This window comes from Lepidochelys kempii, chromosome 9 (assembly GCF_965140285.1).
Source record: "Lepidochelys kempii isolate rLepKem1 chromosome 9, rLepKem1.hap1, whole genome shotgun sequence".
Lineage (NCBI taxonomy): Eukaryota > Metazoa > Chordata > Testudines > Cheloniidae > Lepidochelys > Lepidochelys kempii.
In genome coordinates this window covers 8292856-8308877 of record NC_136388.1, presented here as the reverse complement: position 1 = coordinate 8308877, position 16022 = coordinate 8292856, and the positions used below count along the sequence as shown (strand labels likewise).

The 16022-nt window shown below is 62.7% G+C and overlaps 1 protein-coding gene across 10 annotated transcripts in view; it reads right to left on the bottom strand.

The window, feature by feature from the left end:
* EIF4G1 (eukaryotic translation initiation factor 4 gamma 1) overlaps window positions 1–13372 on the bottom strand; it is a 46323-nt gene extending 32951 nt beyond the window's left edge. For 5 of the 10 annotated variants that reach the window (XM_073359209.2, XM_073359214.2, XM_073359212.2 and 2 more), the window contains exons 1-4: window positions 13268–13372; window positions 3074–3182; window positions 2661–2747; window positions 2066–2098 (exon numbers count right to left, since the gene is read on the bottom strand). In XM_073359209.2, coding sequence (XP_073215310.1) covers window positions 2066–2098; window positions 2661–2747; window positions 3074–3148 — 195 coding nt within the window. In that variant the 5' untranslated portion in view covers window positions 3149–3182; window positions 13268–13372. Of the gene's footprint in view, window positions 1–2065; window positions 2099–2660; window positions 2748–3073; window positions 3183–6408; window positions 6642–13267 lie in introns of those variants that run through there. The other 5 variants (XM_073359215.2, XM_073359218.2, XM_073359220.2 and 2 more) reach the window with 3 other exon arrangements.
* Between the last annotated feature and the right edge of the window lie 2650 nt (window positions 13373–16022).

The following is a 16022-nucleotide window of genomic DNA, read 5'->3' as shown; positions in this document are numbered from 1 at the left end:
ACACACAAGGGGAGAAGGAAGAGAAAAGAGACAGGAGTTACCCCACAGCCTCACAAGGTCCCAGGCCCCAGGACAGGCGAGCGCTGCTAGGCCAGAGGCGAACACTGCTGTCGGGGGAGCCGGAGCTCAAGCGGGCTTTTGGTACAAGAGCCGCCCGGCTGTAAGGGAAGGTCAGAGGGGAGGGCCAGGCGGGAGAGCAGTAAAGCAAGCGTGTCTCATGGGCACAGATGCTGCACCCCTAATGCACGAGAAGGCAGCCCTGGCACCAGGCGATACCTTCAGGGCCACGGCCCGCTGGGCTGGCAGGAGGCTCAGGGACCTAACCCCTCTCCACATGCAAGAGCTGGGCAAAAAGACCACAGCAGCCCCTCAACTTCCCTCCCCCAGGATGCCGTGAGCCAGGGCACTTTCTGCCATTCAGCCCCAGAACGTGCCTCCAGACACTGCGCGTGAGGGTGAGGGACTCATTTCACAGCCTGGACTGCCCATTTTCAGGGCCCACATCCTGAGTACAAAGGGGAGCTGCTGACACCTGCTGATCTGGGATGGGCCTCAGCTTCAGGACCCCAGCAGCACCAGGGCCCACCACCATGAGCTACAACTCCCCTCTCCTCCTCCCATCAGACCCTATGTCTTTCTCCATCTCCACGAGCCACCCTGGTCTTCAGCCAGACTCCGGGCAGCAAGGCCCCAAAGGGCAGGACAAGCAGAGACGATCTGCAGATTGCGGAGTGCCCCTCTGGCAAACTCCACTCACGCACCAAGAGGCAGGACTATGCAGGTGGTGAATGGGCCTCTCTGCCCTGCTAGGCCAGCCAGAGCCCAAGCCGGGTCTTAACAACAGACCTCGACCTGACCTAAGACAAAGCAGCAGCTACAGTGCTGGAATCCCCTCTCCGGCCCGCGTCTGATCAGTACAGACAGCCCAGAGCTGCCACCTCCAGGGCACAGCTGGTGTGAAGGAAATGCCAATGCGCAGCCCAGCCTCGGGAGCCAGTGCACCTCTTCCAGCAACCAACTCCAACCAACCGTCCAGAGGTGAATCGGACGCGTGTCCCCCACCAGCCACCGCAGCTCCTCCCCTCCACAGAAATGCTCGGCCCCACTGCAGGGTGTTTCCCAGCCCGTGAACCGCCATGTGACCCCACTGTGCCAGACAAGGTGTGGAGCCAACTTCACAGCTGGGGGGTGCAGAGGGAGGTGAAAAGTCAGGGGAGGGACCATAGTTACCAACAAGCTGCCCACCCCAGCTGCCCCCTCTGCTTTGGCAGCAGAGTAGGGACGGGGTCCACCTCGCCCTGCAGCCACTGCGTGAGATTGGAGCCATTTTAGTAAGGGACAGGCTGACTGCCATCTTGGGGTGCTGCCCTGGGCGCTGCCAGGGGACTAGTCCATCTGAGGAGCAAGGGCGAGACCACCCGTGGGTCAGTCAGAGGCAGAAGCAGCTTTGTGGGGCAGAGTGGGTTGTGGGGCTGGTAGCAGAGAAGCAGCCACATGCTCCAAGCTTCATGCAGGAATCACGTCAAGGTACAGACGCTGCAGTGAAACTCCTATGGCCTCCTACCCAAGGACACCTCTTTCCCCCTTCCCCCCCACCCCGAGACACCCACACGGCCAGCAGAGATCCCAGCGCACTGAGCTGTTTGTGTCAGCAGCCCACTGGGCCAGTCAAACCCCCCAGCTCCCCATTCCAGTTGTCTGTCCGGCCCTGCAGAGCCCCAGAGTCTGGCTCCTGGCTCATGTGCACTCGGAGTTTGGTGCAATTCAACCAGCGCTCGGGACCCACTGTCTTTGCGCATCCAGTCACCCGCTCTCCCCACGGTGGGACCACCACTGGCCTGAGAATGTGGCAGGGGTCCTGGGCCACAAGGAACCACGTGAGACTTTGCCAAGCCTTCCTGCTCCTTGCGTTAACCCAGACCAGTCATCCCTGGTGCCCAGTGCAGCAGCCCACACCCTCCCACTCCTCCAGCCCCGCCGTTTCCTTGCAGCATCCAGACAAACACCATGTGGCTGCACCCCCGGGGGTCCGTACGGCATGCGGGGAGCAGGGGCTGGTTAGTACCTGCTGGTGTAAAGTACGAGGCCCTGCTGGAAACTAAGACAGGAAAGAGCGAGGGGAGAGGAAAGAAGAAGCAAGGTCACTTCAGGTTCAGACAAGACTGTGAGGCCTGGGAGGGGGTGGGGGCAAACACCAGCAGCTCTGCGCTGTGGACGCAGGAAGGGGACGCAGGCCAGGAGGGAGGGCGGGCAGACAGACAGACCGACCGACATCCATCCCCTCACAGCTCCCCTGCAGTCACCCCTTCTCCCACTCCCGAGTGAATAGCACACGTTCATTCAGGCCCACCTCCTCCACACACACGGCTGCGCGCACCACAGGGCCAGAGCCCCGCTCAGGGGAGAGTCCGGGTAGCTCTGCCCTCCCTCTGCCTGGCACGCTGGAGCCCTCCAGCCTGACTTAGAGCTGGGGCCAGCTCAGCACCACAAAACCTGCTCGCCAGCGGATCAAAGGCCCCGAGGCGCAGCCACCCAGAGAACCACACAACTGGGAGGCAGCAACCACCCCTGGCCGTCAGAGAACCTGACAGCCATAAGGCAGCAGGAGTCCCAGTGGCCCCCAGGAAGCCGGCAGCGGCCCCGCCCCAGTGCCCCCTTACCTGTCGAGGCTGGGAAGGCGTATTCATTTGTGTAGCTTGCGACGGGTTAAAAACCACGGGTGCCGTCTGACCAGGTGGAAACGCCGACTGCAGGGAGACAAGGAAGGAGCAGGTTGGCACAGCAGCTACCAGGGCTCCCCAAAGCCACATCCCTGGGACCCTGTACACAGCGCCCCCTGCTGGGCAGCGCCCAGCACCCCTTGGGCTCCAGGCTCTGAGCACGCCTCCCTCACCTGGCGAGCCCAATCCTGACCCCAGGACTGGTCAGCAGGGAGCCGAATGCTAGACCAGGAGTCTCACCTCGTATCTCAGCGGAGGACAGTATGGCTGGGATCAGGCACACGCAGGGCTCTGAGGGGAGATGCTCCATCAGCCTCAGAAAAGGGCTGGGAGGGGGTGCAGAGGGGCCCTACCTGTGGAAGTCCAGGAGAAGGGGCAGGGTGTGGGGCTGTCGGGGCTCCTCCTGTGGGCTGTGGAGCTTTGTTCATTTCATGTGGTGCTGCATAAGGATCCCCTCGCTATCTGCGGACAGAGAAACAAAGGACACGCTCAGCGGAGGCGGCAAGGAGCCTGGGGTGAGCGGGGCAGAGAGAGGAGCTGGGCCGAGGGCAGGGAGTTCCCCAAAGGCTAAAACGAGGTCTCAGCCCAGGCGGCTCCGGCAAGGGCTGGCTGATGACTTTGCTGCCTGGGTCCGCGCAAGTCCGCAGCACAAGCAGGCTGGCCCCTGGGGCCCGAAGGTCTGCGTGCCAGGACAAACGAGCCTCAGACTGCAGCTAGCCAGTACAGTCCAACGCGGCAGCGGGGTTTCAGGCAGAGATTGGCCACCACAGTCCCAGGAGCAGCTCGAATAGCCAGAGCCAGGCACGGGCAGACACTGCACGAGCTCCTGCTACTGATCCCCGCAGAAGTGCTCAGTGGACGCCACTCAGCAGGGGCGCTGGTGGTCTAGAATCCAGGGGCCCCACCCCAATGATCATCCCTGGTCCCATTTATCTTCTCCCTCAAACATTCCTCGTTTCCTTGATGTTCTACTGTCTCCCCTTCCCCATGGCCACACCCCACCACCAACAGTAAGTCCTGGGTGCCCTCAATATCTGGAAAGGGCTCCTCACCCCTGTGCACTACTGAGGTAACACCAACAGTGGATGGGGGGATTATCTCAGAGCAGCCTGTACCCCCAGGTACGGGCTCACCTGCCACCCCCTCCCCAATACAAACAGACAAACATTTCAGGAGGTCGGAAGTGCCATAAAGTCAAGAGACCAAACAGGGCACAAGGCAGCAGGAACCCGGCCGTGCCCCGCACAGCCAAGAATGGACCCAGCCACAATCACTGATTAGAGGGAGGGGAAGCCGAGAACTCTCCCAGCTTTGAGATCGTTAGGAGCTGGGGGAGACATCTCTCCCACAGACCTGGAACCTCAGTGAATCCCCCCCTTATTAGTTCTCAGGAAATTACAGGGGGCAGTCCAAACACTGCAGGGGCCCCTCCATATCACACCCCAAGAGTAAGCCCGGGTCGGTTCCCCGCAGACATGCAGAGGGCGTGGGGGTGGCAGCTTCTCTTGGGAATGCAGCCTGCCAACCCCATCCCTCCCAGAGACCACTAGCCACAGACAGTCGGGAGCCCCATGGACCCAGGCCTCCCCAGCTCAGCAAGAGTGAAGAATCCACTGACCTAGGCTTGAACCCTGCTACAGGGACCTGCCTGGGCCCATCTACACAATAGGGGCAGGCCAGGCCCCCTGGCTCAGCTCCCCACTAGCTCATGACCCGCCCCATCGGCCTGCAGCTCCCACAGGCCAGACAAACGTGTTTCTAGAGAAAGGAGGCCACACTGGGAACTGGATCCCCACGGCACGGCAGCCTCACAGTCCCACAGGGATTCCTGCTGGGAACTGCCCCACAGCCACTGTTCCTGCCCTGCTCCCTGCTGTGCCAGGCTGGGACTGGCACCACGAGCAAGGGCTGTGCTCACCCACAGCCAGAGAGAGGACTGCTGGGGGGGATTCCCTGCCCCGTTCTCACTGGGTGCCGGATCCGGAGAGCAGCAGGGAGAGCCCAGACCCATCTCCGATGCTGACAGGCCTTGCCCCAGAGAGGACTCCCTGGCTGCTGCTGCTTCCCCTCCCCCTTGGTAACAGTGCAAAAGCCACAGTGACAGAGCATGGGGAGCCTGAGACCAAGCCGAGCCGCCTTCCCCGGGGGGTAGAGAGAAGACCATTGAACCCACTGAACCTCGCTGGAGCACAGAACCGCCGTATGGAAGCGCTAGCCAGAGGCAGCCCAGGCCAGGCCTGCCAGGGAACCCTCCCCAGCCATCCAAGCCAAACAAACAGAGCCCGGCTCCCACTGTAACCTGATGCTCAGAGTCAGCATTCCAGGCATGGGGAAGGCACAGCCAGTGCAGATCAGGGGGCGGCCATCTCGGTGCAGGGGAGCTTCACCACCGCCAGACCCTCTCTCCTAGCACCCCCGGGAATCACGGCCAGTCCCCCCAGAGGTTGCTGCCAGGGGCAGGATCCCACAGCAGTCTGGGTCACATAAGGGGGGAAAAGGAGCTGCGGGCCCAGTCCATGGGCCCTGCGTTTCCTGCATCCTCCCCACTGCCCTCAGCTCTGACCCCTGGGGTCCCACCGCATTTCAGGAGCCTTTCACCTGCTGCAGTCCAGGGGCTTTTAAAAGCAACCAGGTCCTTGCTGCCTGTGTCTGAGCAGAGGGGCTAGGAAGAGCCCAGCCTCCCCCAGGAGTCCGCACCAAAGCCCTGCAAAGCAGGGCCTGCACGGCCGGAAGCAGGCTGGTGAGCAGGCCCAAGCACCGTGCATGCCCATTGCCGTGCAGCATGGTAAACACTGGGCACCCCATATGACAGAACCCGCTGGAGATGTGCGTCTGCAGAGCGGGCTGGGGGTCGCCCCGGGGGGCCTGGGGTTGGGGATCTGCGAGGGGCAGAGGTGCCCACTGAGGTCACTGCCGTTCTCAGCCCCATAGTACGCAGCGCTGGGTCCAACGCCCCCAGTGCAGGCAGCACCCCTGCCCCCACCAAAGGCTGGCATTTCAGAGACTGCCTCCCGGCCATTGGAATACACCCTGACCCAGCACCCCACAGCGCTGACCAGCCCACTCCAGCCCAGGAGTGGCTTGGCTGCAGCCTTGGATGTGCCCAGAGCCCAGAACTCAGCAGCTGCCAACCCCAGCCTGGACAAAGCCCTGGAGAACATGACACAGCAACAATCCTACCCAAGACCTCAGGAAAGAGGGTGCTGGATGGGACTGACCAGCACTCACTAACTCCCCTCCTCCACCTATCCAGGGCAGAAGCCAAGGGCCCAGGGTGTGGCTCTCTGCCCTAGGCCCCTCCCCTGCAGCCTGGCAGGGTGCCTGGAGTGCATACCCAGGCTCTCAGCCCTTCCCGGGGGAACACCGAGCTTGGGGGAATTGTAATATTCTTTTGGGATAACACCAGCAAGTTACTCAAAAAAGTGGGGGAGGGAGGGGGAGACTTTGGAGTGCTGAGAAGTTCCTGACTGTGCAGTGACACCCCCAGGAATGGGGGAGCCCAGGTCTCGCAGGCCTCTCCCCAGCACAGCTCTGATCCACACTGCAGCCAGACCAAGCACCGAGCACTCCCCATGGAGAGTCGGAACACCCGGTCAGCCTGGCATACACACAGCAATCATTACAGTGCCATGTAGGGAACCCGCCTCACCCCCCGACACACACAGACAGGAGAGAGAAGGATACTCACCCCTGCCCCGGGAAAAAGCTAGGCAAGCTGAGCGGGTCTGTAGAGATCTTTCATCCAACTGACTTCAAGAGAGGAAAATCAGCCTGCAAACCTGCCCGCGTGCGGTGGGGAGGGCCAGGCGAGCCAAACATGGGCAAGGCAGGGGAGAGCCCCCCGCCCCCACCCCAGGGAGGACGGGAACATGCCTGCCAGGGTCAGATCGCAGAGTCTGCTGCAGTGCAGAGACACCGAGAGGGAGAGCCAGCCTGAGGAGCCAGGGAGCATCCGAAACCCCACCCACAGGCAGAGCCATGCGGCCTCAGCACTGCCCAAACCAGTCAGAGAAACCCGTCTCCATGCATGAGTCACTCGTGCTGCACACGCTCCACGGCAGGCAGGAGAGGAGCTGAGCCCCACGCCAGGCGCTCCCTGCCCTGCCTCTCCCCTCGCCATGCAAAGCAACCAGACACCCACCTGTGCCAATGGCACTCACGCAGGCTGGAGGCAGACAGACGCTGTGCGATTCCACCAGAGCTCCACCCAGGCTCCCCCCCACCAGCAGTCTGCTCTGGCAAACCAAGGACCCCCCACACACACACCTCTGCCCTCCGAGAAGAGGGAGGGGCAGCAGGGGGCAGCGCAGCAGCATCACCCTCCTCCCTTGGGAGCTGGAAGGCAGCCTGGTAATGAAATGTGCAGGTGCCACTAAATGGGGGAGCTGCAAACCGCAGCCAGGAGGGAGGATGGTGCAGAGGGGCAGGAAACTGCACCAGTGCCACCTGGGAGACAGGCAGCTGGGGAGCCGGAGTGGGGGGAAGGGCACAGCACACCAGGGAGGAGTTTGCCATGGGACACGGTTGCAAAAAGCCCACTGCAATTTAGGGGCTGTGTATGCCATGGCCTCCCGGTGGGCACCATCCCATTCCATATGGTTCCAGGGAGATTCCCACCCTCCCCCCCTCAGGCCCCTCCCCACAGATGCAGGGTCACTTAACCCTTCAGTAGCAAAGGCCTTGACATGCCTCTGGCCCTGCTCCCATTTCACAGGTGGGGAAACAGGACTAGACAGAGCCTGGACACCCCCTGCGACCACACACAGGCCTCTAGACCACACCCACCTCCCCTACAGACCAGGGTGCAAATTCCTTGGCCTTGCTAAACCCCAGCTTGGGTATTTACGGAACATGGGGCACTGTCACCTCACCTTCCCCGCAGCAGAGAGGCTCCTGGGACCCTGAAAGCCCATATTCAGTGGAGGACCATGTCCCTGAGGCCAGAAGCCACCTTGCAATCCTCAGCCACCCTCCTTCCCCAAGTGCAGCTCACTGCACCAGCCAGTGGCTGTTCCTGGCAGCTGGTGATGCTAGATTGTGTAATGCTGCTGCCCTGCTAATCCAGCCTGGCGGGCCCACTCCCAATGCCAAGTTGGAGCACTGGGAGGAGGATGCCCACTGCTCTGCACTTGGGGACCCCACCCGGTGCAGAACTGTGAGAGCTCCAAGCTGCGGGCCATAGCAGGCAGGCTCACGGAGCAGGGTAGGGGTCTCTAGGCAGCAGGCCCTGCCATATGCTAGGGAGACACCAGAATTGCGCTCAGGGGACTGGCATCCTGATCACTCGGGGGGGGGGGTGCTCCCCCCTCCTCCCTGTCAGGTGCTCATGCACACACGAAAGCTTTAGTCACTCAAGGTCTCTGTCAGCCCAACAGTGATTAGACCAGCCATCCACGTTAAACAAACACCTCAAAGGTTATGTCCAGATACCAGCCCACAAGAGCCAGGAGCCCAAGCCCTAACACTGCCAGCTTGTCCTCGCCTACCCCAAGATGGGCCAAGGGCCCAGAGCCATGAACCCCTGGGTCTAGCAGGTTAAAAGCCCATCCACAGGGGCAGATAAAGGGCACTGCAGAGACTGAACCAAGGTGGCATAGGGAATAGGCTGGCTCATTGGTCAGCTCAAGCAGCCAGGCCCCCTGGCTCCTCCATTGAGGAGCACAACCACCACCCTCTCATCAACATGGAGGTTCAAAATCTGCCCCAGGGTAAGCAGCAGCCTGGGGAACTGGTGTCCACCCGTGGAGCTCTCCTCCTCCATCCTGGGGTGTGGGACTGTTTGTCAGCCCTTGATTTTATTACAAGGCAAGCTTCTCTGGGCAAGGACAGCGTCCTCTTTGCCTGTGAAGTGCCGTGCACAATGGGCCACGCCAGCTTCAGGCTGACACAGCCCCAAGGACATGTTCCCTTTGACCCTGCCTGATCAGCATCCCAGCAACAGCTCATTAACAGCTGGACCTGGGTAGAACTTGCCCAAGCAGCAGGGCAGCATTAGGGTTCATTGTACTCTAGTGCCCCCCATGTTTCCAGCAGGATCGGGGCCCCATTGGGCAGAGCACTGGACAGTAGGGACGTAAATATCAGTTTAAAAAATTAACCCGTTAACCAAGTAAAATTATATTGTTTAACTGGTTAACCGAGGTCGCTCCGGCTGGCCTGGCCTGGCACGGCGGGGGCTGGGGTTGCGGCCCGGCCAGCACGTGGCCGCCAGGGTTAACGGTTAAGGTCGGTTGACAGCAAGTCTAGCGCTTACCGGTTAACCACTAAACCTTTTACATCCCTATTGGACAGACAGCAAAATATTTACAAACTAGCTAGATCCCAGGGCGTCCACATCTTCAGAGTCCTCCCAAATCTTTGCTGGTTAGGGGGCTCCCGGGTTCCGACTCACCCACTCAGGCAGAGCCGGGAGAAGTTCTCCCTTACTCAGGACCTTCCTGCCCTTTTGCAGGTTTGAGATTTAAGCCAGGTGCTAAAATACCTTTAAACCACCCCAGTGACTCTGCCTCAGATTGCAGAGAGGCAAGAGGAGAGCCAGGGTCATGAGGAATTACAAAGGGTTTCTATCTCATCCACAGACACCCCACACCGAAGTGTCACGGCATTCCCCTGCTTGCTCTGGAGTCACTAGGGGCGAGGAGCGAGGCATTCCTCCTCCTGGACCAGGGAATGCCTAGCACTAGCAGGTGCTCAGACCCACCCCACCGCTAGCTCCAACCTTGAGATGGCAGCACCCTCTGCTCCCCACTACATCAGGGCCACAGGGCGTACTCGGTCTCATTTAGCCTGGGAACTCCTGGAGGCCAGGCCTGAATTCCCTGCTTCGTACAGTGCCAAAGACACCAGCAGCTCTTACTAAGCCAGTCCCCTGCCCTAACCTGAGCCAGGTCAGCCAGACATTTCAGAAAGCAACCTCTTGTGTGGAATCAATAGCTGGAGCTCACTTAGCTTGACGTTCGCTTCCTAATGGGAGGCAGAAAAACATCCGGCTCCTTAGGTAGCTATTTTAATTGCCTGCTAGGTTCACCTGAAAATAGCCCTGCTGCAGCTTGGATGAGAGGGAAGGCGTTAACCTCCTTTGTAACAACCACCCAATATGCAATTAGTATGGAGGCAAACAGCTTGCTCTCCAGTTTACAGCCCAGCTATTTGAAGTGGCTAATATATGACCCCAGTGCCTGAAATATAAGGGAAGAGAGGCAGAGTATTAACCTAGTCAACAGGGGCTGGGGTTGCATCAGATCCCAAAGCAAGCGGAGTCAGGCCTGGCTGGAGACCTCCAAGGAAAAGCTGGGGCTGAGGAGGGCCGCACATTAGCATGGCACTGGGGCTGCTGGAGGTGCTGACTTTGAGCAGAAATAACTGAGGCCCACAGCACTTTTGTGGAGAGGCTGATCACACATTACCCACCACGAGCCCCCCCAGAGCTTTTGGGAATAATCCTTCCTGTGCTTATTCCGGGGGGGGGGGGGGAGAGAGGAGGATGGCAGCATCTGGGCCCCTCCAATTCCTAGAGCAGCAGAGCTAAACTAGCATGAACTCAGTGTCTCTCTGCTCCTCCACAAGCAGGATCCAGGCAGCAGAGCTGCTGTTGGTACTGGGGTGGGGAGGGAGGAGGAAGCAGTGTGCGTCTCCTCTCTCTGTTCCTGGCACAGAGGATGGTGCCTGGGCTGCTCCCGCAGGTAGCACATCCCTGGCATTGCTGTGCCCATTGGACCAGAGCGAAACGGAGGAGGAAGGGCACAGCCACCATCTTAGAGAAGAGGTTAAACAGGGATGGGGGGAGGTGTTCTGGATGAGAAGGGGTGTAGGCACCATTCACCCTGGTTCTTCCCTGCAGCCCCAAGCCAAGCAGAGCAAGTCAGGAATAGGCCTATGGAACAATGATCCTCCCTACTCTACAGCGCCATCCCCTGGGTGTAGCAGAGTCAGAGACGACCGCTTTAGGGGCCAATTTTATTCTGGTACTTTTGTCTCCTGTAAGCCCTGTAGGGCCAGTCCAGCTGCAGGAGAGGGAACTGGATTCCAGAACTGTTACTGAAATGCAAGAAGTGGCATGGGGCTCCACAAATGCTAATGGGGGGCAGAGCTCAGCCCGCAGGCGGTACACGCCAACCTTGTGCCCCAGTCCGAAGGATCTAGTTCCCTTCTCAGATGCCAGGAAGAAGCTGCAGGGCAGTGACTTTACTTGTAAACTGAGCCCTTTTGACCTGGAGTCACGGAGAGGGTAAACAAGGAGCCCTCAATGCCAGTTTCACATTAAGTCCCCTTCAAGGATGTTTGTAGCAGCCCCAAGACTGCTCTCACGAGAGGTCACAGAATAAGTGAGCTCCCGCTACCCCACAGACATAGCTGCGGAGATCAGATCAGAGGACACCCCCCACTCACAACTTCAGACACTGCCCCCTCCCTGGAAAACATGCACACCCCACCCTGCCAGAACCAACGGTTTGGAAAGCAAGGCAGCAAGAATCCCTGTTTTTTTCTCTCTGCTTTGATACAGGAGAGTGCGCGTGCCCAGGAAAACGTCTCAGACACAACCGGGTTTATGGAGCAAAACACAGACAGGAGAAGGGTAAACAGCCCCCTGGGTAGCCCGGCTTTGAACTCCCCCTGGCCACAGTCCAGAGGCTTACAGGGAGCAGCGCGCAGCAAATGGATCCCGAGCGCTCAGTGGGCGCGACATGCGGCACCCCGCAAAGAGGCAGCACAAGCACGTACGCCCCAGGGATATGAGCTGTGAGGCACCTCACCAGCCCCCACCACCACCAGGGCAGGGAGGCCCCAGAACCTGCATCGCCATATGTACCAGGCAGGTGGGGGACCCCCCCCCGGACAGGCTCCCCGGGGGGGCCCCCAGAGCCCGCTCCCCGGGGGGGCCCCCAGAGCCCGCTCCCCGGGGGGGCCCCCAGAGCCCGCTCCCCGGGGGGGCCCCCAGAGCCCGCTCCCCGGGGGGGCCCCCAGAGCCCGCTCCCCGGGGGGGCCCCCAGAGCCCGCTCCCCGGGGGGGCCCCCAGAGCCCGCTCCCCGGGGGGGCCCCCAGAGCCCGCTCCCCGGGGGGGCCCCCAGAGCCCGCTCCCCGGGGGGGCCCCCAGAGCCCGCTCCCCGGGGGGGCCCCCAGAGCCCGCTCCCCGGGGACCATCCAACAGGCGCCCCCTCCCACTGGCCCGCCCTTCCCGGCCGGGGCTGGTGCCGGCGGCGCACGGAGCCGAGGGAAGGGCCCGGCGGCGGCCTCTGCCAAGGACACGTGTCACTCCCGGCGGCGGCCATGGCTTCCCGGGAGAGGCCCGAGCGGGAGCCGGCGCCTCCGCGCCACGGCCGCCGGGGGGAGGCAGCCAGAGCCGGCGCCGCAGGCCGTGCCCGGGCCCGACGGAAGGAAGCCGGGCGGCAGCGGCGACACGTGGGGGCCGGGCCTAGACACCGGCTTGGGAGAGGCCGGGGCTGGGCCTACGGACGGGGGGGAGCCGAGAGCACGTGGGGGCTGCCGCTCGGTACTGGATAAAGGCCTTGGGGGGAGGGGCCAGGCATGGGGGAGGGGGCTAGAGAGGCCCATTCAGGCCCCTATAGACGCCGGATATTTAAGGGGAGGGGTCAGGTGGGGGGCGGAGGTGCGCTCAGGCCCCTATAGCATAGAGACGCCGGGCATTGTGTGTGTGGGAGGGGGCGCCGGGGGCTCAGGCCATTATACGCACCAGGCATTGGGGGGGTGGGGGGGCACAGACGTGGCAAACCATAAGGGCATATACGTACCAGAGGGAGGCAGGAGCTACCCTCGGGGCCTATAGACGGCAGGAATTCGGGAAGGAAATGGATGCGCTCAAGCCCTATAGGCAGCGGGGGTGGGAGGGGGAAACGCGGGCGAGGGGCGTTAAGACCCTATAGACACCATGGGGGGGGCGGTTCAGGCCCTATAGACAACGGGCCCTTGAAAAGGGCCGCTGGGATCAGGCGCTATAGACAGCGGGAGATCAGTCAGGCCGTGCAGAAACTTGGGGGGGGGCCCACTGGGGAATTTCGCCCCCCCCAGACGGCGGAGATGTGGGCTTGGCAGGCGAACCAGGGCCGAGGAATGTGTGTGTGGACGGTGGGGCGGGGGCCCGCAGGCCCCACGGAAACAGGGCGGGGGGAAGAGGTCAGGCCCCCCCCCATGTGGCGTACGGGGGGGGGGCGGAGGACATCCGGGCGGCGGGAGGGCGGATCAGGCCCTGCAGAGCCGGAGACAGCGGGCCCCGGGGGGCCGGGGCGGAAGGAGCGAGATCCCGGTCTCTGCCCACCTAGGCCGAGCCCGAGGCCCGCGCAGGGCCGCTCCCCCCGCCCGCCAGCCGCGCGCGGGCGCCGGGGGCTCCATGCGGCCGGGCCGGGCCGCGACCCCCCACCCCACGTGGTGGCCGGGCGGGCGCGGGGCCGGGGCGGGCGGCGCGGGGCCCGGGGCGGCGGGGCCAGGCTCCCCCGGGGGCGGATGGCGGCGGATTGCTCGGGCCCCGCTCCCGCCCCGGCATGGCCGAGGGAGGCGGCGCCGCCCGGCCAGCCCGCCCCGGCCCCCGTTACCTTCAGTCTCCTTCAGTCCGAGCGGCCCGACGCAGCCGCAGCGCAGCCCAGCACGACCATTTCCGGAGCCGCTCCGCGGGGAGGGGCGGGGCCAGGCCGGTCACGGGGCGGAGGAGGGGGCGGGGCCGGCTGAGGCCGAGCTGCGCCCCGCCCCGCCCGCGGCGGCGCCCGTGTCACGTGACCGACCGACCGCCCCCTTCCGGGGCGCCCAGCAGTGCGGTCAGGTGACTCGGACCGCGACGGAACCTTTATCATGTGACCTGCCGCCAGCCAGTGCGCTTGGTCATGAGCGGCGCTCACGTCATACGGCGCGCAGCCGGTTCCCACCTTCCCGCTCACATGTGACAAGCACGTGTCAGGTGTGGGGGGCGGGGTGCTCCAGGCAGGCTGCCCCGACCTGTCGGCCTCCCCCACAGGCGCCTCTCCGGGGTTTAGGATCCCCCCGCCTGGCACTTTACCACCCCCCCCACACCCCTCGTCCTAGGGCCCCCCCCACACACATACCCCTGCTAGGCTTGCCAGGGGTCCGGTTTTCTACCGTATGCCCGGTCAAAGAAGGACCCTGGCGGCTCCACTCAGCACCACTGACCAGGCCATTAAAGGTCGGGTCAGGGGGGCCAAGGCAGGCTCTGTGCCTGCCACGGCTCCACACAGCTCCCGGAAGCAGCGGCATGTGTAGGGGCAGCCAGGGGGGGCCACACGCTCCCCCGCCCCGACTGCCGGCTCTGCAGCTCTGATTGGCTGAAAACTGCAGCCAATGGGAGTTGTGGGGGCAGCGCCTGCCGCCAGGGCAGTGCGCAGAGTGGCCTGGCCGCGCCTCCGCGTAGGAGCCAGAGAGGGGACATGCTGCTGCTTCCAGGAGATGCTTGAGGTAAGCGTCGCCCGGAGCCTGCACCCCTGATGTGCCCGCCCCTGTGCGTGCTCCAACCCCCTGACCCAGCCTGGAGTCCTCTCCCATACTTCAAACCCCTCAGCTCCACCCCCAGCCTGGAGCCCCCTCCTGTACCCCAAATCTCTCATCCCTGGCCCAACCCCAGCCAGAGCCCTCATCCCATCCCGCACCCCAACCCCCTGAGCCAGCCCTCTGAGCAAGTGAGTGAGGGTGGGGAGAGCAAGCAACGGAGGGAGGGGAGATGGAGTGAGTGGGGGCAGTGGGTAAGAAGCGGGGCCTCAGAGGAGGGGTGGGGCAAGGGTGTTCAGTTTTGCGTGGCAACCCTAACACCTCCCCCTAGGCTTTGCACACACCCTCCCACACACACACACCTCCCCCTAGGTTTAACAGTTGCCCTCCCACACCTTCCCCCTAGGTTTAGCACCCCCCCCAGGCCTTGCACCTATTCCCTCCCACAGAAACACACACACCTCCCCCCACACTTTCCCCTAGGTTTAGCACTCCCCCCCAGGCCCTCCTAGGTTTTGCACACACCCCCCGGCCTTGCACCTATTCCCCCCCAGACACACACTCCCCCCTAGGCTTAGCATTCCCCAACCAGACCTGGCTCTCTGCCCCACACACACCCCAAGGCTTGGTACCTTGCCCACACTCTTGAGTCTGATGCCCTCTCCCCCACACATGCACATCCTAGGCCTGGCACTCTGATCTGCCCATGACCTGGCATCCTAGACACGACCACACACACATTCCCCAGCATGATGCTGCCTACCACCAACCCCCACAACACATACACCCATCCGTCCAAGTCTGGCACCCTGCCCTTTTACCACTCATACATCTATCTCACCCCCCCTTCTCCCTCTAAGCTGTGCGCTTGTGCGCACGCACACAGATCCTAAACCCCGTGCACATGGCGAAACACCGCGTGCGCATTTGTCCGCATCCCAACGGCACTTCAGTCGGGACGCCCTTTGTCCCGATATCGGGGACCGCTCACCGTCACCGCCCCCAACCTGACCCTAGGAGCCAGGCGGACCTGCTGGCTCTTAGGGTCTCTGCACGCTGCCAACGCCTGCAAGCCCTGCTCCGCAGCTCCCATTGGTGCTTTTCCCAGCCAATAGGAGTCGCGGAGCTCGCGCTTGTGGTGGGCGCAGCATGTGGAGAGTCTGGAGACCCCCCCTCCCTCGCCACTCTGATCCTAGGAGCCAGAGACCTCCCAGCAGGCCAGGGAAGGGGGCAGGACATGATGGAGTGAGTGTCTGGGAGGTCTGTGGTGGGGTGCTAGGCTGTGAGGGTGTGGAGGGCACTGGGCGAGGTTTGTGTGTTTTGGGGTGCTAGGCAGTGGGGGCCTGTTGGGGGGTGCTGGGCAGTGGGGGAGATCTGTGTGTGTCAGGGCAGTGGGGGTCTGTGTGGGGCATTGTTTAGTTGTGGTGGTGGGGCTGTGGGGAAAGGCACTGGGTAGGAGGGAGGAGAAATCTGTGTGTATTGGGAAACTAGCGAGTGGGGGGTTCTGTGTGGGGTGCTGGGCAGCTGTGGTGGGGCTGTGGGCGGCGGGCAGGGGTGGTGGTGTGCACAGCGCTGTGCATTTGTGGTGGAAATGTGGGGGGGTTGTGGGGAGGCTCTGGGCATAGTGGGTTCAGGGGGTGCAGGGCAGGGAAGCTGTGTGGCTCTCTTCCCCACCCCCCAACCCCCGATTCGCCCAATGTGTCCTGATATTTCACTCTTGCGATCTGGTCACCCTATTTATGGGCGACTTTTGACATTGTTCGCCCGCCATCTATCAACACAGCCAGATTCTACTAGCTGGCAAGGGGGGGCAAGGGAAAGGAGGGCAATGACTTGTACCCCTCCCCGCCAGCA